The sequence below is a fragment of the Manacus vitellinus genome, unplaced genomic scaffold (genome assembly GCF_001715985.3).
Source record: "Manacus vitellinus isolate BGI_N305 unplaced genomic scaffold, ASM171598v3 scaffold_47_pilon, whole genome shotgun sequence".
Classification (NCBI taxonomy): Eukaryota; Metazoa; Chordata; class Aves; order Passeriformes; family Pipridae; genus Manacus; species Manacus vitellinus.
Genome location: NW_021940585.1, coordinates 1,456,283 through 1,483,803, shown reverse-complemented (window position 1 = coordinate 1,483,803; position 27,521 = coordinate 1,456,283). Strand labels below are relative to the sequence as shown.

General features: G+C 46.1%; 2 protein-coding genes across 4 annotated transcripts in view; one reads left to right on the top strand and one right to left on the bottom strand.

Moving 5' to 3' along the window:
• Positions 1–283: 283 nt before the first annotated feature.
• On the top strand, positions 284–13,907 carry STK38 (serine/threonine kinase 38). Its single transcript, XM_018079764.3, has 13 exons — positions 284–569; positions 3,062–3,113; positions 3,258–3,380; positions 3,884–3,967; positions 4,670–4,793; positions 5,392–5,546; positions 7,113–7,215; positions 7,723–7,784; positions 8,328–8,445; positions 8,788–8,911; positions 9,580–9,675; positions 9,920–10,014; positions 10,811–13,907. The coding sequence occupies exons 1-13, from the start codon at positions 397–399 to the stop codon at positions 10,939–10,941; spliced, it is 1,440 nt and encodes a 479-aa protein (XP_017935253.2). The 5' UTR covers positions 284–396; the 3' UTR covers positions 10,942–13,907.
• Positions 13,908–14,791: 884 nt separating this feature from the next.
• Positions 14,792–27,521, bottom strand: part of KCTD20 (potassium channel tetramerization domain containing 20) — a 28,106-nt gene continuing 15,376 nt past the window's right edge. For 2 of the 3 annotated variants that reach the window (XM_008922358.3, XM_018079740.2), the window contains exons 3-9: positions 23,919–24,118; positions 22,810–23,089; positions 21,659–21,761; positions 21,020–21,140; positions 19,894–20,091; positions 19,318–19,428; positions 17,539–17,972 (exon numbers count right to left, since the gene is read on the bottom strand). In XM_008922358.3, the coding sequence (XP_008920606.1) occupies positions 17,680–17,972; positions 19,318–19,428; positions 19,894–20,091; positions 21,020–21,140; positions 21,659–21,761; positions 22,810–23,089; positions 23,919–24,069 (1,257 nt within the window). In that variant the 5' untranslated portion in view covers positions 24,070–24,118 and the 3' untranslated portion in view covers positions 17,539–17,679. Of the gene's footprint in view, positions 17,973–19,317; positions 19,429–19,893; positions 20,092–21,019; positions 21,141–21,658; positions 21,762–22,809; positions 23,090–23,918; positions 24,119–27,521 lie in introns of all 3 variants that reach the window. The other variant, XM_018079739.3, reaches the window with a different exon arrangement.

The window sequence follows — 27,521 nt, the reverse complement described above, 5'->3', positions numbered from 1 at the left end:
TGTTGATGACTTTCACAGCAGAGGAGCCAGGAGGCAACTGATGGAGTTATTTCTGCAGGGGTCACAGGAAGCACAACTTCTGGATTAGGTGTTTCAGGGTGATATTCCTGAATTTTAAACATTTACTAAAGATAGAATGTGTTGGGAGCAACAAACATACGCAGTACTGGCTGAAATTGTGGTTTTTGAGGCACCATATTTCTTAAGTTTCCTTCCCTCTTATTTTCAGATCAAATATGTTCAAAACAGGAAGTTTGACTTGTACCTTTTATTTTGTAAGACTTTTCCCTACTTCGTCTTAGTTCAGACTGGTGGTATTTGTTGTTAAAATCCGAGCTCTGTGATTCAGCATCATTTAATTGATTTCAGCTCTTGTTTGAAGGTTATTTGCCATTTATGATGTTTAGTTTTCTCCTCCCTTTTTCTCTCCTAGCAGCCATGGCAATGACAGGCCCCACACCGTGCTCGTCCATGAGCAACCACACCAAGGAGCGAGTTACGATGACAAAGGTGACGTTAGAAAACTTCTACAGCAACCTCATAGCACAGCACGAGGAGAGAGAGATGAGGTAAAGATCCTCCTTGTTTCTTTTCCAAACTGGGTAAGAGCCCAAATTTATATTAACTGCGTTTAGCTTTCCTGAGCCAAAGCAAAAATCATAAAATCCCAGGATAGTTTGGGTTGAAAGGGACCTTAAAGCTCATCTCATCCCACCCCCTGCCATGGGCAAGGACACTTTCCACTAGCCCAGGTTGCTCCAAGCCCCATCCAACCTGGCCTTGGACACTTCCAGGGATGGGGCAGCCACAGCTTCTCTGGGCAACCTGTGCCAGGGCCCCCCACCCTCACAGGGAAGAATTTCTTCCCAATATCCCATCTAACCCTGCCCTCTGGCAGTGGGAAGCCATTCCCCCTTGTCCTGTCTCTCCATCCCTTGTCCAAAGTCCCTCTCCAGCTCTCCTGGAGCCCCTTTAGGCCCTGGAAGGGGCTCTCAGGTCTCTCTGGAGCCTTCTCTTCTCCAGGTGAGCACCCCCAGCTCCAGAGCAGAGGGGCTCCAGCCCTTGGAGCATCTCTGAGGCCTCCTCTGGACTGCCTCCAGCAGCTCCACATCCTTCTGTTGTTCCCAGAACTGGAGGCAGCTCTGCAGGTGGGGTCTCACCTGAGGGGGCAGAGGGGCAGAATCTCCCCCCTGCTGCCCACTCTGTGGGATCAGCCCAGGGCACGGGAGGTTTCTGGGCTGGGTCATGTCCAGCCTCTCATCCACCAAACCCCAGAGTCCTTCTCCCCAGGGCTGCTCCCAGTCCCAGTTATCTGCCCAGCCTGTGTTAGTGCTGGCATTGCCTCGATCCATGTGCAGGACCTAAAGGAAGACAGTCTTTTCAGGGACAAGGAGGGGTTGCTGTGAGGAGTCACTCTGCTGCCTGAACCTGTGGCACCTCTTTAAATCCATCAATCCAGTATAAAATGGGATTGGACTGAGCTGTGTGACTTTCCTTTGGCTGGATCTTCTCATTTGCTGAATACCCTCAAGCTGTAGCCCTGGGACTTCTGCTGTTCTCCCAGCTTGCCATGGAGTCTATAATCAGAATTTGGAAATCAGTGTTGGTTCCCTTTTGGCCTTGCTGCCAAAGCCATAACGAGCTCCTGGAGCAATGAATGCCAGCTCACTACAGGAGCTGCAGAAATGAGGCAGCAATTTAGAAATAAATCCTAACTTGCAGAGATATTTCCTTCAAAGTTTCAGATTAGGAGAGATCGAGGTCTAATTCAGACAGAAAACATCAGTGATTTAATTCCTTTCTTTCTCTTTGCACAGCCCTTGCTTTTTAAATGTACTTATTTATTATGAGCACTATTGTCTACTCCCCAAAATCTCAATGTTTGGGTTTTTTTCCTGTTTGGGATCAAGACTTTGTCTGAACAAACAGACTGGACTTTATAAGTTGCATGTTTTTTGTAACAGCAGCTGTGTCTGTGGTTGTGCAGTTTGGAGTTTCAGTGGTGCTGACACTGTACCCTGAAGTGCAGATTGGGCCTAGTAAGGATATTTGAGGGAGTTCTGACCTGAGCTGTTTAATTCTGTGCACTGCACTGGCTGCTGGAGTCACTGGTTTGGGTGTGGACTGGGAGGACTGGACTCAGAGGGTTCTTAAACGAGGGCAAAGCGATTGAAATGTGCATGATGGTGAAGTGATAACCCCAAATGTTATCACTTTGCAGCAGCTGCACAGGGCCCCAGGAGACAGGAAGAGGATCTTGTGAAGGATGACTTGCAGAAAGAGAAGGAATTTTTTAGTGCATTTGTAATGTTAGACAATAAAACCCCCCAAACCACCAATCCCAGTTCAGCCAGCTGTAAATATCGTTGGCATTGGGAAAAAATTCCCAGAGGATAATCATTGCAAGTGTCCCCTGAAGCCATTCCCCCTCTGAAGTCTTGCTTCCTTCTTTCCTTTCTCCCAAATGACCCTTGTGGACTAAGGCTGTAAATATTTCTGAATTCTTTAAAGAGGAGAACATGTACAGACACGTTTCCTCTTCCCAAATATTTGGAGTATCTCAGGTCTTAGGCAATCTAAAGTAACTTTTCTCCTCTTGCATATGATGAGTTTGAGATGCAGAGAAATTTTAAATGTGTTTAAAGAGCCAATTCTTCCTGGAATAGGTGAGACTTTGATGTTTATTATGGCTCTGCCCTGAAGTGACTTGCCCAGCTGTCAGAACGAGATGAGAATTGAACCCAGATCTCCTCAATCTGGGTTTGTGTACAACAAAAATGTACAGTTGAATAACATGTGAAACTCAAGGCAGGTTTAGATTATTAAAATTAAAGAGGACAAAGCTGGAATTTTAAATTTGGATAGTAGATGCTTCAAAATTAATCTCCTGAGTCTCCCTTGTCCATAATACATTTGCTATTTGCTGGCACAGAGCAGGGCTGGTGGATCTGTGCACGTGATTAAGAAACAATGTTAATGATTCAACCTTTATTTTTCTAATTTGATTAAAAAACAAGGTTAATGATTCAACCTTTATTTTTCTGATTTCTCTCTGCTCTAGACAAAAGAAACTAGAACAAATGATGGAAGAAGAAGGCTTAAAAGATGAAGAGGTAACAAATATGGAAAAATTATCTTAATGCTTAAATACAAGTATTTTTCTTTTCCAAATGGAGATCTGGGATCTTTCCTTGAAGTTGCTGTGATCCCTGTGGAACCCACCTGCAGAATTCTCACTGGGGTTTCTTAAATTCTAGAAAAGAATCAGGAGATCAGCTCATGCACAAAAGGAAACGGAGTTTCTTCGCCTAAAGAGAACAAGGCTTGGGTTGGAGGACTTTGAGTCTTTAAAAGTAATAGGCAGAGGAGCATTTGGAGAGGTGAGTCCAGAAAAAAAATGTGGTTTTAACTGGCTCTGGAGTCTGTTAAAGGCTTGCTTAGTTTATACAAGCAAAAGGTAAATGTTGTAGCAACCACAGATTGATTTTTAGCTGAACAGTCACGTGCATCTCTTTACCTAATAAATGCTGGTTTAAAACATTCTGTGCTTTAAAGGAACCTGAACGATGTCGAAAAGGACTTGATGGGCAGGTTTGGAGAGGGTTTTAATGGTGAACTCCTGGGGCTGGGCTTAGGGAGGGCTGGAGGGCCCTTGCAAAGTCTCTTCTGGTGGCCTTTGGAGCACCTGCTTTAGGTGTGAATTGCTGGGTGCCATCTCTGCTAAAATTATCTCTTAGAATTAACGGGACTTTTTGCTCTTTCTGAGCACTGTGCTTTTTGGGGCTTCATAATCTGTTTTCATTAAGTGGAAGCCAAGGGCTTGATCCCCAGCTTTGTGCAGAGGTGTGCTGGGTCTGACTGCAGTTCTTTGTGTGCTCCCCAGGTGAGGCTGGTGCAGAAGAAGGACACGGGGCACGTTTATGCCATGAAAATACTGCGCAAGGCTGATATGCTCGAAAAGGAGCAGGTAAATACCCCCCTGGAGCAGCACTGGGTGACTCCAGGAGGTCACTGGGATGTGCAGAGGAGGAACAGGCAACTCTGCTTTAGGTTTAGTAGCTAAAAAGTTGTGGGCTTTTTTTTTTTCCCTCTTTTTTTACTGAGGAAATAAGTCAGAAAAACCTCTGAATTCCTAAGGACTCGTCTTCTAGGGGGTCTTTCAACACAAACTCATGCAAATGATTCATTGGAAACTTCAAGATCAGTGTTTTCTTGCATTTCTGACTTATGGGATCAGGTATAAATTTCAAAGTGATGCAGCTGCTGGAATTCAGACTCAGACAGACATGAAGCAGCAGCATTTAACATTTTTAAGGCTTTCCTGTAGTGCTTCTGGGAATAAAATGATCTGAGACAGTCACTTCTTGTTCAGCACTGGGGTGAAGCTCTGGGTTTTCAAAAAGAGATCTAATGGTTTGATATTTTTGTAAAGAATTGAGATATTTTTGAGTGTATGATTTATATTATATATAGGTTTAATGGGTATATATAACATATAAACCATACTATATAATTAACCACATATTGAAATTCTGATGGTGTTTCTGCCCTTGTGCAGAGGTTTGACTGTTGAATTCTCAGTATTTGCTGCTTTCCAATATAATACTTGAATTGCCTGTGCAATAAAAGCATCAGCTAAAACTAACCCAGGGCATCTGTGTGTGTCCAGGTTGGCCACATCCGTGCAGAGCGGGACATCCTGGTGGAGGCTGACAGCCTGTGGGTTGTGAAGATGTTCTACAGTTTCCAGGACAAGCTAAACCTCTACCTGATCATGGAGTTCCTGCCTGGAGGTAACTGGAATCCAAAAACTGCTTTCCTGTTGTTTGGGGATTGCTAATTTCTTAATTGGCAAATATAGTCTGAGATCAGAGTGTGTGTGGGTGCCCTGTGTTTGTACATCTGGGAAGGAACAAGTCTTTGTAAAGGTTTCTGCTTTTGGGGGTACTGAGATGTTTGGGGCAAGCTTGAGGTCTCCTGCTTGGGTTTGAGCTGCAGGTGTTTAAACTTGGCCTAAGTATTCTTTTAGTTCCTCCCCTGGCTGTCAGCAGAACCCCCACATAACCAGGTGTGGATTCTCTAACCTGTTGGTTTTAACTGAATGCAGCAGAAATAGCTTTTTTTCTATAAAGGTCCCAGTTCTTTCCTCATAATGACCTGGACTGACCACATGGACTGATAAAATCCCAAATCTGGTTTTCCTGATTGAAAATTGAAAGTGGTGGGACAGTGGTACCTGGAGGCTGCAGGGGGGAGAAGTTCCAGTGGGAAACTGGACAGAAGGTCCCAATTCTTTCCTCATCACAACCTGGACTGTCACATGGACTGTTAATTTAATGTCTTAAATTAGTGAGAGTGGAGCCTGTGTGTTCACCTTTGGGGGGTTTCCAGGTGACATGATGACACTGTTGATGAAGAAAGACACTCTAACAGAGGAGGAGACACAGTTCTACATTGCTGAGACCGTGCTTGCCATTGATTCCATCCATCAGCTGGGCTTTATCCATCGGGATATAAAACCAGACAACCTCCTCCTGGATAGCAAGGTATGGACTGGCCACTCCCTGGGGAGGATAAATAGGCCTTGTGATTTTTAATATTGACCTGAACTAGTGATGAGGGTTGTGACAGAAGATGGTGCTTCTTTTTTTAGCCCTGTTCTTTCCAGCTTTTGAGGTGTAGCTGCCATAATCCTGGGAAAAACCCAAGCCAGGAAAGACCTCCCTTCCACCCCAGCTGTGCTCAGACCTCGAGCCCTCTGACAACTGTTTAAGCTATTTTTGGCTCTTTCAGCTGGAGTTTCAGTTCTCCCCTTGCAGTCAAAGCTGTTTCCTTTTGCTCTCACATCTGTTACACTCCCACTTGCCAGCATGGGCATAGATGGTTCTATCAAACATGAAGGATGTGGCTGTTCCAGACTGAGAATGGAGGTGGGATCTCCCTCAGGATCAGGATCTATTCCTGAGGGCTGGCCAGGCTACCTGGTTAGTTTGCAGAAAGCCTCATTGTTTGAGTATCCTCCTGTTGCTCACTCCAAATATACCTAAAATCAAGCTTGCTTGGAAAAGGTTTGCCAGCAGTAAATAATTCCTGTCCCACTACCAGGTTGGAATTACTGATGTAAATAATAGAATCACAGAATCCTGGACTGATTTGGGTTGGAAGGGACCTTAGAGATCCAGTTCCACCCCCTGCCATGGACAGGGACACCTTCCACTAGCCCAGGTTGCTCCAAGCCCTGTCCAACCTGGCCTTGGACACCTCCAGGAATGGGGCAGCCACAGCTTCTCTGGGCACTGTGTCCAACTCAGTGTGTTTACATCTAGATGTAGATAAATTTGGGGCTTTGAAAATACATATTTTAGATATACTTCTAAAAATTGCACTTAGTGTGGTCATGTTATGCACCAGGACAGATCCAGTCACTGAATTTAAGGTGTTTCTGTCTCTTGGGGTCAGTTCACAACCCAGGGGCTGCAGCTGCATCTGGAGATGTTTCCTTTCACTCTGAAGTGATGGGGAGCTGCAGGAGCAGAGGCTTCTTGAAGGGCTTTCTTTGTGGAATAGTGATGAAAGTATCAATAGCTTCATTCCATGTACACATCCAGTGTTAGGCTAAAACAAGGAATGCAAAGGACATGGAGGTGCTGGAGCATGTCCAGGGAAGGGAACAGAGCTGGGGAAGGGGCTGGAGCAGCAGGAGCAGCTGGGGGGGCTCAGCCTGGAGAAAAGGAGACTCAGGGGGGGCCTTCTGGCTCTCTGCAACTCCTGAAAGGAGGTTGTGGCCAGGTAGGGGTCAGGTTCTGCTCCCAGGGAATAAGGGACAGGACAAGAGGAAACAGCCTCAAGCTGTGCCAGGGGAGGTTTAGGTTGGATTTTAGAAAAGATTTTTTCCTGGAAAGCATGATCAGCCACTGGAATAAGTTGCCCAGGGAAGTGGTGGAGTCACCATCTCTGGAAGTGTTCAAGAGGCATCTGGATGTGGCACTTGGGGACACAGTTTAGGGGGGTGAAGATGATGCTGGGCTCTCTCCCAACCTTGCTGATTCTGTGATTTGCTCTGATAATGTCTTGTCTTGGTTCTGTCTTTTGGTTGGTTTGTTCATTTCTAGGGCCACGTGAAACTCTCAGACTTTGGTCTGTGTACTGGACTGAAGAAAGCCCACAGGACAGAATTTTATAGAAACTTGAACCACAGTCTTCCCAGTGACTTCAGTAAGTTCTTTGGCTCCAAAGGGTATCTGGGTGGTTGTTCTCAGTGCCTGACATAACTCATTTTAGTGTGAAGGTAGAAGGCTACAGTGGGGGGGGTTTAATAATTAAATTACATCTTGAGATGTAATTTTGATTTTCTGTAAAATAAAAACCCATCTTCACTTCCAGAAGTTTGTCTCTGAAACAGGCTCTGCTGTAGCCCTTTGCATGTGTAATAAACCTGGCATGAAAAGATGGTGGCTGGATCTTAAGTGTTATTTAAATTAATAAGCAAGGACAGGCTCTTTGAACATACTTGGATATGGAATAACTTGGATTATGGATTTAAATAAACCCTGCAAGCATGGATCAATAATGAAAGGCTGTTGTCAGTCAGATGTTGTCAATCTTACATGGGTTTGGAAGTTGCTGGTAGGTTTAAATTTAGGGTGTAACAGTTTGGGGGTTAAAATGTGTATTGGGTGACTATTGTAATGGATTCAGTCACAGATATTGAATCTCCTTTAGCTTTTCAGAACATGAATTCCAAAAGGAAAGCAGAGACCTGGAAGAGGAATCGAAGGCAGTTGGTAAGTAGATCTCACCTGGCTGGAAATGTTCCTGCATCCAAATGGGCCATGGATGCACATGGAAGGGGTTAAAGCATTCCAGAGTTCTGAACAATCCTGAAAGGAAGAGATTGATGCTTTTTTTTTTTTTTTTGGGAAAAAAAGAGGAATGACTCTAATTTGTCCTTCACCCATCTGCTGAACAGCTGGTGACACATGTGCCTGAGATGGCACTGCCAGAATTATTTGCATGGATATCTGATGCCTGCCAGCCAAAACTAAAGGTTCTTGCCATGCAATCTAACAAAGGGCTGCTGACCCATTCCAAGGTGTATCTGGACAGTGGTACCTTTCCCCACATTCCTGATGGTATTTTAAGACACCTGCACATGAACATGTTGACTTTGTCTCTATATATCAGGAAATAAAGGCTTTACCCAGCTTTGCTAAAGGATCTCAGAGACAATCTGGTGTCTTCCTTAACATAACCAGTGTTGTGTAAGTCCCCAGTTCCACGTCAGGCAGTTTTCCCTAAAGATGCATGACTGATGGTGTTTGTTCCAGGCTTTTTCTACTGTGGGAACTCCAGATTACATTGCTCCTGAAGTTTTCATGCAGACTGGGTACAACAAGCTGTGTGACTGGTGGTCCCTGGGGGTCATCATGTACGAGATGTTGATTGGTAAGTGCAGGGGTTGTAAACAGGGACTGTGGTGTAGGATTCCAGCTGCATTTCAGGGAATTCCAGACTGGTTTGGGCTGGGAAAGACTTTAAAGCTCATCCAGTCCCATCCCCTGCCATGGGCAGGGACACCTTCCACTAGCCCAGGTTGCTCCAAGCCCTGTCCAACCTGGCCTTGGACACTTCCAGGGATGGGGCAGCCACAGCTTCCCTGGGCAACCTGTTTATGTGCTCAGAGCATCCACTCCTTCCCTGGTCAGTGAGGTGTGCTCTGACCAGCACACTGCAGACTTCAGGAACTGTTTTTCCTTTATCTAAGGCTGTATTTTTGTTTCTTTTCAGGTTACCCACCCTTCTGTTCCGAGACTCCTCAAGAGACTTATAAGAAAGTGATGAACTGGAAAGAGACCCTGACATTTCCTCCAGAAGTTCCAATCTCTGATAAAGCAAAGGATCTTATTTTAAGGTGCCAGTCACATGGTTTGCCAGTTAATATAGCACTGATTTTCTTGTCTTTCTAACTGTGTTCTGTGCCTCTCATGGCTTGTTTCACATGGAAAAACCCTGATGGTACAAACCATTGTGCACATGCACCAAATGCTGAACTCCCTCGTCAAATACTTTTGTCTCAGGTCATTTAGTTGTTCCCTGACTGCTCTGGCAAAATGTTTCTGCTCCTTATTTTGCTTGCAAGCTTCTCATGGAAGCCACTTTAATCCTTTTGCCAGAGCTGGCTTCTTACAACAGGAATGATTTTGCCATTGTATGCACTGGAGCATACAAATGTATCCCAGTGCTTGCTGACTCATTGTATTTCCAATCATTATCTATTCTCAGGACAGAAATATAAAGGTCTACATTTATAGACTTTATATGCTCTCCTGCTCTATCCTGGTCCTGAAATAGAAAGGCCACATTATCCTGTTGTGAAGGAATAGCACATCTTAACTGTGGCATTGGACACGACATTCCTGAACATAAGTCTGTGTGTTGGTTTTGCTGTGGGAGTTCTTAGTCTGCTCCATTTATATGTTAAGAAACTGTAGCAGTATCAGTCCAGAAAGCTGTTCCATTTCTGGGTGGAATGCTTTCATTTTCATTCTCCCTTCATTTTCATTCTTCCTTCCATCCCAGATTTTGCTGTGAATGGGAGCACAGAATTGGTGCATCTGGTGTGGAGGAAATAAAGAGTAACCCATTCTTTGAAGGGGTTGATTGGGAGCACATCAGGTAAGATGCTTTGCAGAAAAGGAAGCTGCTCTTCTCTAGGGACTGTCCAGGCCAGTCCTGTTCAGCAGCAGGGAGCAGGTGAATGGAATTTATCATATCCAGGCGTGGGTTAAAGTATTTTGTTCCCTACCTGAAGCTTGCTGAGGTTTAGGCACTTTCAGTCTTGATTCTGTTAAGAAAGGGAAAGTGGCTGCATCCTGCTTTGTCTTTGAAATCTTAATGCTCCATCTGCTCTCCTTGGCAGAGAGAGACCTGCTGCGATTTCCATAGAAATTAAAAGCATTGATGATACCTCAAACTTTGATGAATTTCCAGAATCTGATATCCTTAAACCAACAGGTAAATGATTGTTTGATTCTGCATGTCAACAATCTTTCCTCTCCTCCAGTAAAATCATCTTTCCTGTTAATCACAGAAAGGATCTTACTAGATGCTAACTTTTTTTTCTCATGAGCACATGCCTTGGTAGCCTCGTGGTGCAGGGTGTGCAAGCTGGAATTGGGGTTCCAGGAGATGCAGGATGGAAATGATGGGGGAATTATCTGAGAAAGGGCACCTCTGAGGCAGCAGAGCTCCCAGCCAGTTCAGATCTCAGCAGGACCTTGGTACTGGCTGATCCCTGCTGGCACAGCTGACACTTGGAGTAGTGGGTGGGGAAGGGTGGGACAGAAAGGGGATGTTTTGGTGTAAATTTCTAAAGGATCACAGCATAGTCACACATTTCTCCATGAGTTTAAATACAGAATCCCAGAATGGTTTGGGTTGGGAGGGACCTTAAAGCTCATCTCATTCAACCCCCAGCCATGGGCAGGGACACCTTATACTAGCCCAGGTTGCTCCAAGCCCTGTCCAACCTGGCCTTGGACACTCCCAGGGCATCCACCACCTCTCTGGGCAACCTGTGCAAGTGTTTCACAGCCCACACTGTAAAAAATTTGTCTGAATCTACCCTCTTTTAGCTTAAAATCATTGTGCCGTGTCCTGTGCTCCAGCAGTTCTTTCCTGGGCTTGAAGCACGAAGCTGAATCCTGGGTTTATGATATTTTTTCCTGCCCTATCCCACATCCAGTGTTTTGTATGAAAATAAACTTGGCAGTCTCCAAAGGGTAACTTTATTTCTTCTGTGTCTTCCCAGTGGCAACAAGCAACCACCCAGAGACCGACTACAAGAACAAGGACTGGGTTTTTATCAACTACACCTACAAACGTTTCGAGGGCCTGACGGCCCGAGGGGCAATCCCGTCCTACATGAAAGGAGGGAAGTGACACAGCTTTACCTGGGACTTCTGAGCCGTGGAATTCTGTTGCTGTACTTCGGGTTTATACCCATAAAAGAATTTTTTTGGTTTTTTTTTAAAGGAAACTTGAGGGCTGTCAACTCTCGGAGGAGACTTCAGGGCCCTGTTTTGTTACACACCTGGTTGTTACTAAGGATTTTTTTTTCCTGCGCCATTGAAAAATTCCACAACGTGTTTGCATCATCTCTGCTGCCAGCACCTTCTGCTGCTTCAGGAGCAAGAGTTTTTCCTTTTTAAATCCTTTGCCACGTTGTACAGTCCATCGGGAGATGGGAGCCTTCCCTGTGGCATTGCAAAGCACGGGATTCTGTAGGATTGTTTGCCAGTCCTGCATTTAGTGACAAACTCACTCTGCCAATTCTGCCAGCACTGTTTGCCCAGTGGCTGAGGACTCCAGTAACAAAGCAATAATTAAAGCTTGAGACAGACAACTCTCCAGGAAACTGTCGAGCAGAAGGACACAACTCGGATTGCCTTAACCTTAGTTTGTAGTGCTGTTTTTATAATGCTTCTTGGAAGCCTCTCAATAGCATTTCTCAGCTCTGTCACAGTGGCCTCCAGTCCTGGTGCACTTTACTTTTGGTACTAAGTTACCCTCAAGCCATTTAATATTTTTTCTAAATTAAGAAATTGTGCAACACTTTTCCTTCCCCGGATAGAGGAGAAATGGGCCATTCCCTGCTCCGAGCACGGAGTCTTTGGTTGCTGTGTGACAGGGGGGATCTGTGAACAGCCCAGATAAACCACAACTGGTCACACTGTGCATCTGGAATTAGAGCAGAGGGAGGGAAGTTTCCTGAACCTGATCCTTGGTGGGTAAGTTGTGCAGAGCTGGCTCAGCCCAAGGCTCCCTTGGCTGGCTGGTGCCATCTCTCGGCCATATCTGAGCTCTGCTACATCTTCACTGGTTTAAAGACAAAAAAAACATCTGTGGCGTTTTTGCTCTTGGTTTTGAGCAGAACAGGATCAGAATGTTGCTGATGGAGGCCTGCCTAGTGTTTCCTTACAGAGCTGCTCTTGCTGTCCTGGCTGAACCATCTGTCCCTGGAGTCTTCCACAGACTGGGGTCACTTTTGGGGCAGTGGAACCCACTGTGTCCACTCTTAGATTATTGCCTACTATAACTTCTAAAAGTTCTGATCAGATTCTCTACAGGAGAGCCCCAAAGTGCCTTTCCTTGCCTAAGCCTCTCTGGGAACATGGTACCATTCTGGGAGGGAGGGTTCTGCATCAGTTGAGCTTTTCCTAATTCCTTTTTCTAACCACGAGCTCCACGTTGAGCCTGTTTGTAGTTAACTCTGCACTTCCAGGGGCAGGTGGCATTAACCCTTTGGGTCTGCCTGGCTCCAGTCTGTAATTTGCAATCAGATTGATAAAAATTATAACTTTTTGAGGTTTCTAAAAGCATGTCTCAGTTTGAACTATCTTGGACTCCTGCAGACTTCTGTTGGTGCTGAACACTAACTCCAGAGTACAGACAAGACAAAGCTCAAGTGACGTTTCACAGGAAAAAAAAAAGGCTTCCAGGGCTGTTTAGTCTTGAATTTCTTGATTAGGAAACAAAACAAAATGGGTTTGTAGTGGAACTTTTTTTAATAGGTGCTTTTAGGGAATTTTTACCTACATGTCTTTTGAGTGCCATCCTGAAGGACTGATGGGGGATTGCCAGTACTGTACATAACTCCTTCGTGTCCTCTCCTCTCCCTCACCAACCCCTGTGCTTTTTGTACTTGTCCCACGACTTTAATGACTTGCCATAAGCAGTTTAGGTACCAGTTGGATCCTACCAAGCTGAAATGCAAAGCAGCCTTAATCAGAAGTGATCCCAGGATCACTGCAGTCAGTAGGGCTCACTTGGATGAATAAGGGCTAACGGAAGGAATGACTTATAGGATCAGGCTTTTACCAACTCATCCCTAAGATCACCTTCTGCTCCCTTTGTACTTTGTGTGAAGGGCTGATACCAACTTCTCCTGCAGTTTCTTCCAGCCATTTGAAAATGTTGCCTTATAAACCATTGGAAATAATATAAAACCATTTTTTTTTCAATTCCTAACTACTTAGTTACTGCCTTAAAATGAAATAAAAATCAGAATCCTTTCAAGCTGCTGTGGATTAGCAACAAATGATTTTGAGATAGTAGCTGCATTCGTAGCCCTTTACTGAAAGGGACCAGCATTTTTATTTATAAATACCAAAGAAGCTAAACAATTATAAGTTGTGATGACTTGCTGTGAAAAAACCAGCTCTCTAGTACTGTGTATTGTGCATTTTTAGTGCTGTGTTTGAAGTGTGACCCCTCAGGTCACTGAGCTCAAGGTGGTTTTTCAAAGGCATGAGGAGCAGTTGGGTACCTCATTCCTGTTGTCTTCCAGCAGAAGTTGGATGTCTTTGAATCCAGTCCTCTTGGACACACCTTCAGTGGTAGCATCTGTATCCCAGGTGCATTTTAAGCCTGCTTCCTATTCCAGTTTTTCACCAACTTTAGGGAAAAAAAGTGTGTCCTACAGTGTCTCCTTCCCAGGATCCATAATTCACTGCTAACTAAGGATTTTGGATGCCTGTTCCATCTCCCATGGTAGCCAAACATTTTCCTTAGCTGCTTGTGTTTTGAGGTTGTTTGTATCTTTGGCTCTTTTTTATTAACCTGCAGTTGCTGGACTTGTAGGAGTAATTCCAGTCTGAATTTCCAATGGATCTGAACACCTTATGCTGCCAGTTCATCTCTGTATCATGCCTAGCACAAAGCTGCACTAAGTGTTTCTTATCACTGTGCCCCGACTCTGCCTTAACCTCTTCAGTTGAAAAAGCATTCTGTAAATATTTAAAAGCTGTTCCAAAATTGCACTGTAAAATTTGGCAGGTGTAGTCAACTTTTTATGGATAGATCTCATTGTGTTGTGTAAATAAATAAAATCCACTTCGTAGACACACTGTTGCTGGCATGTTGTGTTTTACAAACTGAAATTGTGGAATCCCAGACTAGTTTGGGTTGGAAGGGACCTTAGAGATCCAATTCCACCCCCTGCCATGGGCAGGGACACCTTCCACTAGCCCAGGTTGCTCCAAGCCCCGTCCAACCTGGCCTTGGACACTTCCAGGGATGGGGCAGCCACAGCTTCTCTGGGAACATGTGCCAGGGCCTCACCATCCTCACAGCCAAGAATTTCATCCCAATATCCCATCTAATCCTGCCCTCTGGCAGTTTGAACCCATTCCCCTTGTCCTGTCACTCTGGTTCCTGATGAACAGGCCCTTCTCCACCTTCCTTGTAGCCCCTTCAGATACTGGAAGGTGCTCTTGAGGTCTCCACACAAATCTCACCTTGTTCAAATTCTTAATGCCTTTCCCAAGCTTCATCACTAAAACCCTGGAAGTCCATCCAAGGCTGAAGGTGGAAATCAAAGCCAAACAGCTCCAAAGCTGTTTTCTTCCAAAGGCAAGTAGGTAGAAGTGCAGAGCACCTTTCACAGCACTGACCAAAAATCCTGGGGCCTGTCAGAGATGCTGCAGTTTGAGGGTCAAGGGGGGTTGTCTCAGGCCTGGGCTGCCTTTGGAACATCCCTGCAGTGAGTTGGGATGAGCTGAAAGAAACTCAGAGTCCTCTCAGTACAAAAGGTGGGAACATCTCTGCAGTTGGGCCCTGCCAAATCAACCAGGCTCTGTCTGATGCCAGGCTACTCCTGAGGCTTTGGGATCACAACCACAGGTACTTTATGAAGCAAGGAAACAAAACCTTCTATCCCCCTGTCCCCAGCCTGTTCTTCTACTCTTCTACTTGTTTTAAAACAAGTTTTAAAACAGCCAAACAAGCCACATATAATTTATATTTTAATACAGAAACCATACATCTGGAGTTCATACACAGCATGGGGAACACTTCAGTACATCTAGAATAAGACAAGAGTTGACCTTGTACCTGAAGTAGGTGACCGTGAGAGGAGGAAAAGCAAACACCTTTTCAATTTTATTCAGTGTTCCAAAGGAATTCACTTTACTAACAAAAATTAAAATCCTGAATTCATCTTTAGTTACTTGGGAAAGCCAATAAACTACACTGGGTGAGTGGTAAAAACTTCATGGAAATCATGGGAGCTGGAGGTCCAGTTGATTACACAGGGAACCACGAGCTCCTACAGGCAGTGACAGTCTTTAACCCATGGCCACTGTTTCTAACAAACTGGCCAGATCCTTCCAGAGGCTGAGCTGACCCCTGGGCTCAGGGACACACACGGTGGGATTTGGTTTGGCTGGCCATGGCACTTTGCTGTCAGATCCCAAAAGGTGCCATCGAGGTCCAATTCTCAGCACCTGATGCCTTGACAGAGTCCTGAAGAGGAGCTTTCAACAACACCCCCCCTTCAGTCCCTAGAGCAGAACATGTGCAAGCTCCAACTGCAACTCAGCTGGGCAATACCAATACTCAAATAATCAAAACTGACACTGTAGTAAAAATAAATACACACTGAAAAACATAATCACAGGGCCTGGGGGGCATCACTGCTGGGCACACAGGGCCTGGGGGCAACCTCCATCCCTGCTGGGCACACACAGGCTCACCAGTGCTGCTGTCTGTCCTGAGGGAATGGCTCATCACCAGGGCTGGGAATGGGGCTGGTCTGGCCCCAGGTGGGAGGTTAATGGTCCATATGTCTTCCTTTCTCTACTACAAAAATAGAAATTCATCTGGAGCAACAGAGGGAGTGACTGCACACCCCCCCAGCTCTGTGCAGGCACTGAAGGACACTTCTTGTACTGACCCAATGACACAGAGGGAGGAGTTTTCAAAAGTACTCAGGTGGAACTTGGGCATCTGAAACCCTGGGACCTGAAATCTTCTCACAGGCACTTTTAAAAAGAAGAGATCTATTTGCTGCACTTGGGAAAAAAGCTAAGAACAGAATCAGAAACCTGTATCCACACAAATGGGAACTGAACATATCAGCAAGAGGTGTCTTGGCAGAGATTTGTTACTCATAACTAAAAAGTTTTGCTTGATCTTGTCATGTTACACCGAAAACCACAACCATCCTCAGCAGCAAACAGCAGCAATCCTCACTGGTCAGCAAATGCTCCATGCACTTGGCAGTCAGAGGGAGAATAATACAAATTGATGTATGATGCAGTCCTGATAATAAAGGATTAAACTTTCTAGGGGCAGACTAACACTGACCTCTGCTTTGCCAAGTCTGACCAGGTAGCTCAGTGCCCAAATGGTCCAGGTTTCAACACCATCTAAGAGCAGCACTGACCTGAACAACTTTGCAAGGAACCCTGTCCCTCTCTTTCTTCCTGAATGGTTTCAGCTTTTCTTTGCAGCAGCACCATGTTCAAATACTGCAGTTCTGGAGTCTTTAAACTCCCCTCCAGCCAGAAGGGATGGCTCTGTGAGGCTGCCCTGTTCTGAGTGCCCTCAGCTCAGCTGGGGCAGAGCTGAACTCACCATGTGCTCATCAGTCAGCCTAGAGGGAAGTCCTACAGGTAATTCCTACAGAAAATTCCTAAAAGAAACTCCTGCTGCAGGAACAAGACCAGCAAGCTCCAACCTATCTATGCTAAACCAGCCTGGAGTGTGTCTGTTCTCACAGTCACAGCTTTGTTGGCCCTGAACCCAAAATTCCCAGAGCCTTACACAGACCAGGATACTACACTCAGAGCAGCAAAGGAGTTGTTGCCAGGTATGAGTATTTTTCTCTCCTGAGGGCTGGGTTACTATTGGTATTTCTTACCTGTCTGACAACAAAATAGTCCACTCAGTTCCACACTGGGAAGTAGCTGGCCTTTTAAAGCTGCAGCAGCACAGTGTTCCTTGGAGAGTCTACAGGAATTCTGACCAACTAAGGTGGATGAGACCATGGATTTTACTCAGGTACTGTTTGTTCTGGGAGCTCCTCCACTGGCTTTTTGTCTGAGCAGGGGGATGGAGGAGACAACTGAAAGTCTGTAGCATGCACAGTCACCTCTAGAAAGGTTCACATCTACTTGGCTACTAAACAGATTTACTTGGTTGGTAAAGCATCAGCTACAGTCTCTTTTGGGTTTTCCTTCAGCACCATCTACTCATTTTACTGAACTTAACAGAAAACATTCCTAAAAACAATGATTCCATCTCATGGAGAAGTATATATGGGACATTCCTGTGAACAGGCATAAGCTTCCTATGGACCTGGTTTATTCTAGACAGTACAGCATGCTGGATCCAAAGCCAGGTGGCAGTGCAAACAGATTCCTCCACGCTCAGGATTTTGCTGTCACAACTGTGCTACATTTCTGCTGGTTGATGAAAGAGCATCATCTGTCCTGCTTTGATGTTCACTTCTCTGTAACTGATTCCCACAAAAGCAAAGCTAAGTGCCTAATGGTAAAGGAAAGCTTTGTCTTGACAGGCCCAGAATTTCCTCTCTCATGTCAAACAAGATGTTTCTACATAATTGTGCTCTTCTTTTAGAAGTTTAGATAAAATATTCAGCACCCACCAATCCGGAAGCCTTTGTAGCAGAAACAAACGGCATCGTTTCCTTTTTGTCTGAGGAGATGTTGCTTTTGATTGCACAATTAAGACTATGGAGTGTGGCTCTTTATTAACATGCTTGTAATATGACAACGCAGTAAGAGCATGAATAGAGCACCTTGCAGGAGTCTGTGTTCCACTGCTCGGGATGAGACCACGCTGAGATGTTCCCACATCCAGCAGGATTCTCCAGCACTAATCCGGGACATCGTTCAAAACCATCTGGGAGAAGGGGGCATTCAGCCTGTCCAGTTCATCCACCTGGGGGGGGTGATGCATTATCACCTCGTGGTCCTCTGAGACATCATCCCCCACCGTGACCAGGTTTGTGAGGGATTTGCTCCGAACACACTGGAAATCCACGTGGCGGCTCTTGCCCTCCTCCTTCTCCCAGGACATCTGGATGAAGGGCCGCTGGACGTAGTTGTAGATCACTTCTGAGCGCCCACCGGGCCTCCTCTTCACCTTCTCTTTGCAGGTGGGATAGCCTGGAAGCACAGACAGCCCCTCAGCTGCACTGCACCCCTCTGACTCACAGCAGCATTCCAGAAGAGCCAGGTGGGAGTGACTGTGGGGTCAGGGAGGGACACACACACACAGCTCAGCAGACAAATGCTCACATTCCACATTTTACATCACTGGCTTGCAAAAGACTGTTCTCTTTTCCCCTGCCAAGGAGTTCTGGAAGGCTGGACATTCCTCAAGAAGGAAAACTTGAAGCTGCAGGAGCAGGCCATTCCCATGTGCCAAAGGTGGGGATGAAAAGGAGGAAGAAGGGGCAGGCAAATCAGGAGGACTCTGAGGATGTCATGAGGTTATGCAGGGGAAAAAATGAGAAGGGCCAAGGCTAAACATGAGGCCAGGTGTACCCAGAGGGGCAAGGAGGCCAAGGGCATCCTGGTCTGGACCAACAATAATGTTCCAGTAGGACCAGGACAGTGATTGTCCCACTGCTGAGCCCACACCTTGAATCCTGGGGTCAGACATGGAGGGGCTGGAGTGTGTCCAGAGAAGGGAACGGAGCTGGGGAAAGGTCTGGAGCACGAGGAGCAGCTGAGGGAGCTGGGGGGGCTCAGCCTGGACAAAAGGAGGTTCAGGGGGGACCTTCTCACTCTCTCCAACTCCCTGACAGGAGGGGGGAGCCAGCAGGGGGTCAGGCTCTGCTCCCAGGGAACAAGGGACAGGATGAGAGGAAACAGCCTCAAGTTGCAGCAGGGGAGGTTTAGGTTGGATATGGGGGAAATTTTTTTCACCAAAAGGGTTGTCCAGCCCTGGCACAGCTGCCCATGGTGAAGTCACCATCCCTGGAGGGACCTAAAACAGATGTGAATGTGGTGCTTGGGGACATGGTTTAGTGGTGGGCTTGGCAGTGCCAGGTTAATGGTTGGACTCAATGATCTCAGAGGGCTTTTCCAAACTAAATGATTCCCTGATTCTCTGACAGGAGGGTGCAGCACTTTGTGTAGTCAGTCATAGGATCAACAGCTGCACAGCACCAGGCATTTTGTGAGCAAACATAGCTACTATAAAAATAAGACAGTCTCCCAGGACAGAGCACAACTTTCTCTAAATCCCTAAGGGACTGCTTGGAGCAGCAGGTGGAAGCATTTGACTCCTGTTTCCTGTTTACTCATTCCTAGGCTTACTGGTACATTTTATGTATCTTTTACCTTCCTTTAAGGCGAAGGAACATGCCCAGATTTGACCAGTTTCATGAAAATAAATGTAAACCACAGAGTAAACCAGGAAATGCCTGGAGTTCAGAGGGAACCAGGCTTTACTGACTGTGGAGTCACCTGTTTTAGGATTTCCCTTGCTGAAGCAACACCCTACCTTCGATGCCAATGCGAATGTTTTTCAGGCCCCGTTCCTTTAACACGGCTTTTGCCACGTCCCGGTTCTCGATGTACTTGAAGAATCTGTACAGCTTGGAACTGTAAAGGACTTGAGAAATAAAAGAGGTGATTAGAATCTACAAAGAGGAACCTTCTCCCTGTTTTTGACGTGCTCAGCTGCGAGGCTGCCTAAAACCAGGTGTGGTTTTCAAGGTGCCTGTTCTCCTCACTGGGATTAGCTGTACTTCCTTGTGGGAGGGTAGTGATGCACATCACAGTCAGGACAGACTGGGAGGTGATGGGAGTGGAAAGCAAAGAGTATTCCCTCACTAAGGAGCCAGGAAAAGGCTCAGGAGGAGGCAGAAACACAAGGAAAAGCTGCAGTGTGTGCTGTCAGTCCCAACACAGGGATCAGAGCACAGCTCTGGTATCCTGCCTCCAGCAGCAGCAGCTCAAAAGGAGTGCACAAGACAGGGCTCCATGTGCCAGCACCTCCTCCTGGAGGAAGCCTGGAGTTTGGGAATGGGTCCTTTCCTGGCACACAGAGCCAGGAGCCCCAGTGCAGAGCCCTTACTCTGTGAGTACTCCTCTCCCATGGGAGGTGGATGATCTTCATCCCAGTCCACGGTGTCTTCATCTGTCAGCACGACGATGTGACATTCCCGCTCCCCCTTCCTGGCACTGTCCACCATGATGGGCAGGATCAGCTCCTCCAGGTAGCTGTCAAACTGCTTGTGAGCCCCATCGTTGGAGAGCTCGTGTAACAGAGCACCTGGGGAGGCAGAAATCAGACAATGAGCTGTTCTACACTATGAAAATGTGTCCCAGCTCTGCACTTCCAGATCTATCCAAGAGCACAGCGGGAATTCTTCCTTAGACAAACTGCTCAACATATGCTCAGAGGCATCAACAGCCTCTAGCTCCAGAACTGGCAAAATCAGATGTACAGACTGCATTTCAAATGGGATACAAATTACACTGCAGAACCATTTCATGGCCACAAAAAAAACCCCCACCAAGCTCCAACCAATACAGTGAAACAGTAACAGACTGAATAATTCATTTTGATACTGAACTTGAATTCCCAGCAACAACCTCTACCCTTGAAAGTACATTTTGCTGCCTTCTCTGTGATCACTCATCAGAGAAGAGGGCAGGAAATTCCACCCACGGCCTGTGCTCCTGTACCACACACTCCATTTCACTACAGTGCTTTCCACAGATTTGCCTGTGCCAAAAGTACTTTCTTGGCCAGCATGCCCACCAAAAAGCTGCTCCCAATCAAATCCCTTCATGTCTAGGAACTCTGCTACTTCCCAGCTTTGGTATCCTTTGTTCCTGCTTTGCCCATCATTCTTTAGCTTAAATTATTCATGATTCTCTGCTACATTTTGGATACGAGTCATAACCCTGCTTTTAGCTTTCATTTTGTGGGCTATAACAGCAAGCTCTGCTTGGCCTCTGTTACAAAAAGAGACCAGAATGTTTATAATTTGCTTTTTGACCAAGATGTCTGCATTCTGCAGGATTCAATCACTTCAGTTCTGATTAAGGCAGCAAAAAAGAAGCTGTTTAAATGCAACTTGAGCCCTAGTGGAACCCACATGTTCATGCTTAAACTAAAGCACATGATTAAGAGCTGCACTGAATCAGGATCCACGCAGTTGATCTCCCAGGAGCTGATTTCTTTCCATACTTACTTAAGTCTTGACATTTGATTGTGTTGAAATCAAAGTTTATGCAGAGGTAATCACATGTGTCTCGAAGGTCTGGGATGGAAATCCCATCAGGGCAGTTAATGATTCCAGTTTTGTAATAATCCTGTGAATATAAGGACAGTTTTTAGAGAGAAAAATTAAGGATGTCTTGGACTCTGATAATTCCTAATTAGTTCTTGGTTTTGTTTACCAGCATTTGAGAGTTAGAGAGGCTGTTTAGAGCTCTTTGAACAGTAAAAACAACCCTGATTGTTCAAGAAGCTACATCTGCAGGTCCTCTTGGGTCTGATAAATGATGAGCTCCAGTTAAAACTTTTCCCATGGCACAGAGTTTAGTAATATCTCATATGCAATAGACATTAATATGCAACCACAAGGTCAGGGTGCAGCTCAGGAATTCCAACAACAGGACTCAGGGAAGGTAAAAGGCGAGATGAGCAAATATCTGGAAACACTGACTTCTACCAAGGTCTCCTATATTTTTTCTTTAAAAATCACGATGCAAAATGTAAAAACAGAATGTCCCAGGGAGTGCAGCTGCCTGGAGATGGCTCAGCTTTGCACATGTGACAAACAGATTGTTTATTTCTCTTTTTTCCCCATCTGCAAACATCTCCTTACCAGCACCGTGCGGAACACGGCCGAGCTGATCCCCTCTGCGATTTCATACTCTCCCTTCTCATTGGGCCTGGTGAAATTGTATTCTCTTCCTGGTCCAAACATTCTGAAGAGAGAAAAACCCCATGTAATTCCACAAGAATACAGAAATACATTTATTCCAGGGACAAAGAGGTGCACTTAGGTTAAAAAAATGCTTCCCTGTGAGGGTGGGGAGGCCCTGGCACAGGTTGGCCAGAGAAGCTGTGGCTGCCCCATCCCTGGAAGTGTCCAAGGCCAGGTTGGACAGGGCTTGGAGCAACCTGGGAGAGTGGAAGGTGTCCTTGCCCATGGCAGGGGTTGGAATGAGATGGGCTTTAAGGCCTCTTCCAACCCAGACCATTGACACAGAGATACAGTGACTTAAACCCACACTCCAACTTTACTTCCATGCTAAATAGGGACAGGAGCTGGCTCAGGGAAGTCTGGGCTCTGTTGCTACAGCTACTGTGTAAGGAACAAGTCAAGGAACAGATCATTCAGCCCTGGGGCAGAAAATCCCCTGGCAATAAAGCCCTTTCACTGACCTACACCCGATAACTCCACGTGTTTTGATCCCCTGTTTCATTTGTGTTTTACTCAGTGACCAGTGCAAGGGTCAGTGACCTGACAGGACTGACCTTTGGTCAGAGAGGGGGGAAGTGCTGGCAACACAGAACATGAGTGTTTCTTGTTGCAGAAGCAGGTTCCAACCTTCCAGTCCTGTTAGAGGGAGCCGAGTAACTTCTCTTTTGGGAGAGTATCAAAAGAGGGCAGCAGGAGGGGATGGAGCATTATCATACTCCCCACTCAGGAGGGAGGTTATCAGCTGTGGACAGATGTACTGCTTACAAACCAGGCAAACACTTGGACAGAAAAGAAAATGAGACTACATTTGGCTTAAAGTGTGCATTTTCTGATGGAAGTGGACCAAAGGGAGACTCAATCTAGAGAATTACCAGCTCTCCACCTGGTCAGGTCTTCAGGGCCTCCCTCACAGGCAAGTTCTCACTGAGGTCACCCTTGCTTTGCTTGTGTGCACAGATGAGATCACAAAACAAACATTGTGGGTTTGCTCCATTTTAACAAACATTTGACCCATTTCAGTTACCTTGGAAACAAGGGCCGTGACCCACCTTCCCAGCATGGTGTCAGGGTGAGCAGTGAAGATCTGGGGGTTCACTGCAAAGCGAGTGCCATCCACCACAAGGGTCACTTTCTCAGGAGCCACTGTCTGTGAACTGCTGCTTGAAGACAAAGCACAGCATCCATGGCGTTCCTGGGGACTAAAATATTCCACCTGTCTCTTGTTTCCATCTGGGAAATGGCAGCTGTGAGTGTCTTCAGGAGCAGAGAGCATGCAGCTGATCTGGGGACTTCCTGGGCAAGTGCTGTGTCGGCATTCGGGCTCCAAACCTGAGGGAGACAAATGAACACTGCAGGGTAAGAGAGAATTTATTGGAAAACATCATTTCATAGTAACACCTCCCACTGCAACGAGAAAACTGAGTCATACAATTAAGGATTCCAGTAGACATAACTGTCAGAGTAATGTTGTATCACAGAATCACAGAATATGCTGAGTTAGAAGGAACCTAGAGGAATTACCAGTCACACTCCTGGCCCTGCATGGGACAACCCCAAAATCCCACCACATACTGTGGTTCAAACACTTCTTGAGCTCTGTCAGCCTTGGGGCCATGACCACTGCCCTGGGGAGCCTGTTCAGTGCACAATCACTTTTGGGGGAAGAACCTTTTCCTAATATCCAACCTAACCCTCCCCGACACAACTAGACTGTGTTTTTGGATAAAAAAATTTCCTAACGAACCCCAGTGATGGTTTCAGTGGCAAAGGGCAGGAGCACAGGAATTAAACAAGCTCAAAATACAGACACAGACCCTCCCAGGCAGCTGCAGCAGCAGCACACACCTCACCAGGTGCTGCAGGTCAGCAGTGCTTGATGCTGGTCCGTGGTGGACACACTGCCCAGCTGCTTCCAGGGAATCTGTTCAGGGACAATCCCAGCAGGAGCCATGAGCTGGCCAGCCAGGGCATTCCCATGGGATGATGCTGCCAAGTTGCTGAACTCTGCTGTGAACTGCTGTCCTTTAGAGCAGGGTACACACTCCCCAGTACAGCCTGCCTTGTGATACTGGAACCTCTTCCAAAACTGAACAGCCCTCAGAGAACAAAAAATAACCTCCCTTGAGGATTATGAGGTGAGGACACTATCCTTACTTACCCTCAGTCCTGGGAACTGCAGCAGAGCTGTGACCTCCTACCACCACAGCACTTTCTTCTGACTCATGAGATGCCACAGTTCTGTTCTCCACAGGGCAACTGGACTCCGGGTTCCTCGACCAGTCTGTCCCCCCAGCACAGTTCCCATTCATGCTGGGCCTCCGTGCTGTGAGGAGCTGGTGGCGTTTCCTAAGGGAAGAGCTGCAGAGAAAACACCAGGTTGTTGGTTTTGGAGGGAACTCCCAAGCAATGAAGCTCAAATCCCTGCATCTGCTACCACAAGCCAAGTCCCTCAGGCTCAAAAGGCATTTTTGTAGGTATTTAACTGTGTTTCAGAGGCTTATGATGCCCCTGTACTCACTTAGGAAAACGAAAAAAGTGTTTAAAGCAACCAGGGGTCTATTAAATATATTTAATCTATAAACCTTTGCTTTTTTTAAAGCTAAGTCTAAACTCTTTAGATCACATGTGCATTCCTGCAAATACCTTCCTGGCAATTATCCTCCCTCCAGAACTCTAGTGCCCTTTAAAAATGTTTATGTATCTCTTGATTCCCAGCCCTGGCAAAATGAGCTCTGTAACATGGCTACAGCCTGAAATATAACATTTTCCCAGTTAACAGCTCAGGAGTTGCCACTTAACCACTGTGAGGTTTGACCAGGAGGTTCCCTGCTCCCAGTCACTCCTTGGTTTTGGGTTTTCCTTCTTGATTTATGCCCCTGCTGTCACACAGTGCTCACTCCAGGATTTAACCCAAAACAGTCCTACAAAACCCACTTGTATGATGCAGAACATCCAGGACTGGAGAAGCCTCACACACGATGATTTAACCAACACCACTCAGATCTGGAATGTTCTTCCAGAATATGCAGACACAGCTTCCATTTTTTTTCCAAGTGAAATTCTTCCTCCTTGTTTCTATCTTTAAGACCCACTTCACTCCCTGTATCTCCTAACAGATTTCTTTGCCCTCTTTCCCTCACTCTCTCTGGCATTTGTTTTGCCCTGGACAAGAACCAGCTCTCCTTTCTTGCCTTCAACTGTTTTCCTTCTACTCTCTAAAACACAAAGCACCAATTTCCTCATTAATGAATTTTCCCAGTTTCCCCCCTGCTGCACAATTGTCCTGTGTCTTTTCCTTGGCTGAATGAAGACTCCAGGGCCTGTGGGTGCCATCTCTTGTCTCCTGGCAGAGCCCTGCCTGGTAGAGACAAACCAGATAAAACACAGCACTAATAAAACAACAAATGCCAAGGCAGAGTTGGCCAGTTTTCTGGACAGGACCTGCTGAGGGTGAAGCCTTAATGAGCAGTTCAGTGGTGGGTTTCAAGCCCATTGTTACTGGCAGTCAGTGGAACCATTTAATTCTTAATGAGAATTTAAAAAAGAAAAAACAATTCCTTTCCTTTGCTCTGTAAACCCAATATTAAGTTGCCAGCATTGTTATATCTGTGTATTTTTAGAAAATCTGTTGCTTACACATCATGTGATGTTCATCTGAAGGAAAATTTTTGGCAACAGCAAACCCATTTCTTTTTTAATGGCTCTGGCTGGAAGGAACAGCGACAGGAGGAGCCTCCAAGGGTCATCTCAGTCCCAGCAACTGGGCAGCTCTCAGGGCATCACCTCCCCCTCTGCTCTCACCCACCACAGCCTTGGAAAACTCCCTCTCCCCACATCTTCCTGGACCCTGGGCAGATCCCCCCATCACTCCCACCACAAACCCACCAGTGGCTGTGAACACTGCCCTGCACTGGGGAACACTCATGGATGATCTCCTGATTATTTCCTGCATTACTCAGCAGAGTTTAGGCAGGGAATCAGAGAAAGGCAGCTTTATCCAGGGACACTCAGCCTCCACACCTTCCCCAGAGCTCTGCCTTCCAAGCCCTACTGAAGAGATGTCAAACAGAACAAAGCCCCAACAGACTGAATTTCACAGCCACCAAACTGGGTTGGGTGAATGTTGCAATCTCTGTTCATCACCTCAAGCTCTAATTAAATGCAGGCACAGTTGAAGAGACCCTGAACACCCCTCAGCAGTCCTCAACTACAACAGCTCTGAAATTATTTACAGAACTATCATCAGATACACAGGAACTACAACACATGAATTTTCCCTGATAATTTCCTATTCTTCTGCTGCTTAATCTACTAAACAGGACTTTTAGGAGAAAAACCCCAGCTGATGGACACCCTTCTCCTTGTTCTCTTCTGTTAAAACACATTCACAAACAGCTGCTCTTTGCAATGTGGTGGCTCTTCCAGTGTCAGATCTGACTTTCCTTATTGAATCTTTCAGGAAGTGGAACATCCAGCCCTGCTGATTATCCAACCTGGGCCAGGCTGATGACAATTCCCTGCCTTGCAGCCCCTCTTGGCATCCCAAATCCTGCACACCAGGTGTCAGCAGAATTGAGGAAAGTGAGTAAGGTTCCTTTAGCACATCTGGCTCGTACAATAAATCCCCAAAGTGGTGATTTAATGAGACAAATATATTGCAAACACACAGAACCCAGCAGGGAAACCAGGACACAAAGACTTCAAGGCCAAACTCCTGCCTGACCAGCTTACAAATGTCCTGGTTTCCTTTCATGCCCAGGATCAAGGAGAACTACCTGTGCTGAGAGTGAATACCTATAAATAATAATTAGCACTATTCATCTTCAAAGCTTTTTACAAATATTAACTGCTCATTGCTCCTAACAGCCCTGGGAAACACTGCAGGGAAGTGTTTTATGAGAGAAAACAGGGACACAGAGGAGGAACCATAATCCTGAGGATCAGAGGAACTGCCTACCCAGGTGCTACTCTGACTTGCAGCACGTTCACCACTCAGCTCCAGGCACCAGCAATTCCCAGGTTACCACCTTCCTTCCAAGGCTCTTTCCATGCATGTTTCCACCCTCTGGGAAGTGTAAATTAGCTGGTACCACAGAATGGATCATGAGCAGTGAACGAGCACCTCAACCTCTTTCTCACTTCTCCGTGACCTGTTTGTGTTCTCAAATCCTGGAGGATCAGGTGAGGAGCAGTTTGTGTTCTCAAATCCTGGAGGATCAGGTAAGGAGCAGTTTGTGTTCTCAAATCCTGGAGGATCAGGTGAGGAGCAGTTTGTGTTCTCAAATCCTGGAGGATCAGTAAGGAGCAGTTTGTGTTCTCAAATCCTGGAGGATCAGGTGAGGAGCAGTTTGTGTTCTCAAATCCTGGAGGATCAGGTGAGGAGCAGTTTGTGTTCTCAAAATCAGAGAAGCTGGAAGACTCAGCTGGATTCTGGGAGCTGGGCATTCAGGAGTAGCAGAAGCTCAAGTCACATTCAACACTAAAGATCAAAGAGCTCCTTAACAGGCTGAGATTTTATTTTTTTAAAGGAAATCAGTATCAGAGTCAAAAATCATAAATTCCCATCTGGCTCTGGCCATTGGTTACCTTAACTTGGGATATGTAGGTCCCTCCTCCCTCCAGAACATGCCAACACCAAAAATGAGCTGTGCAACTGCACAAACATCTGTCTCCAAACCATGTGCTGGTGGTCCTGGTGAAATAATCTTTATTTGAACTTGCCTAGAAGCCTTGTCTTTTCTTGAGAGAAAAATATGGAAGT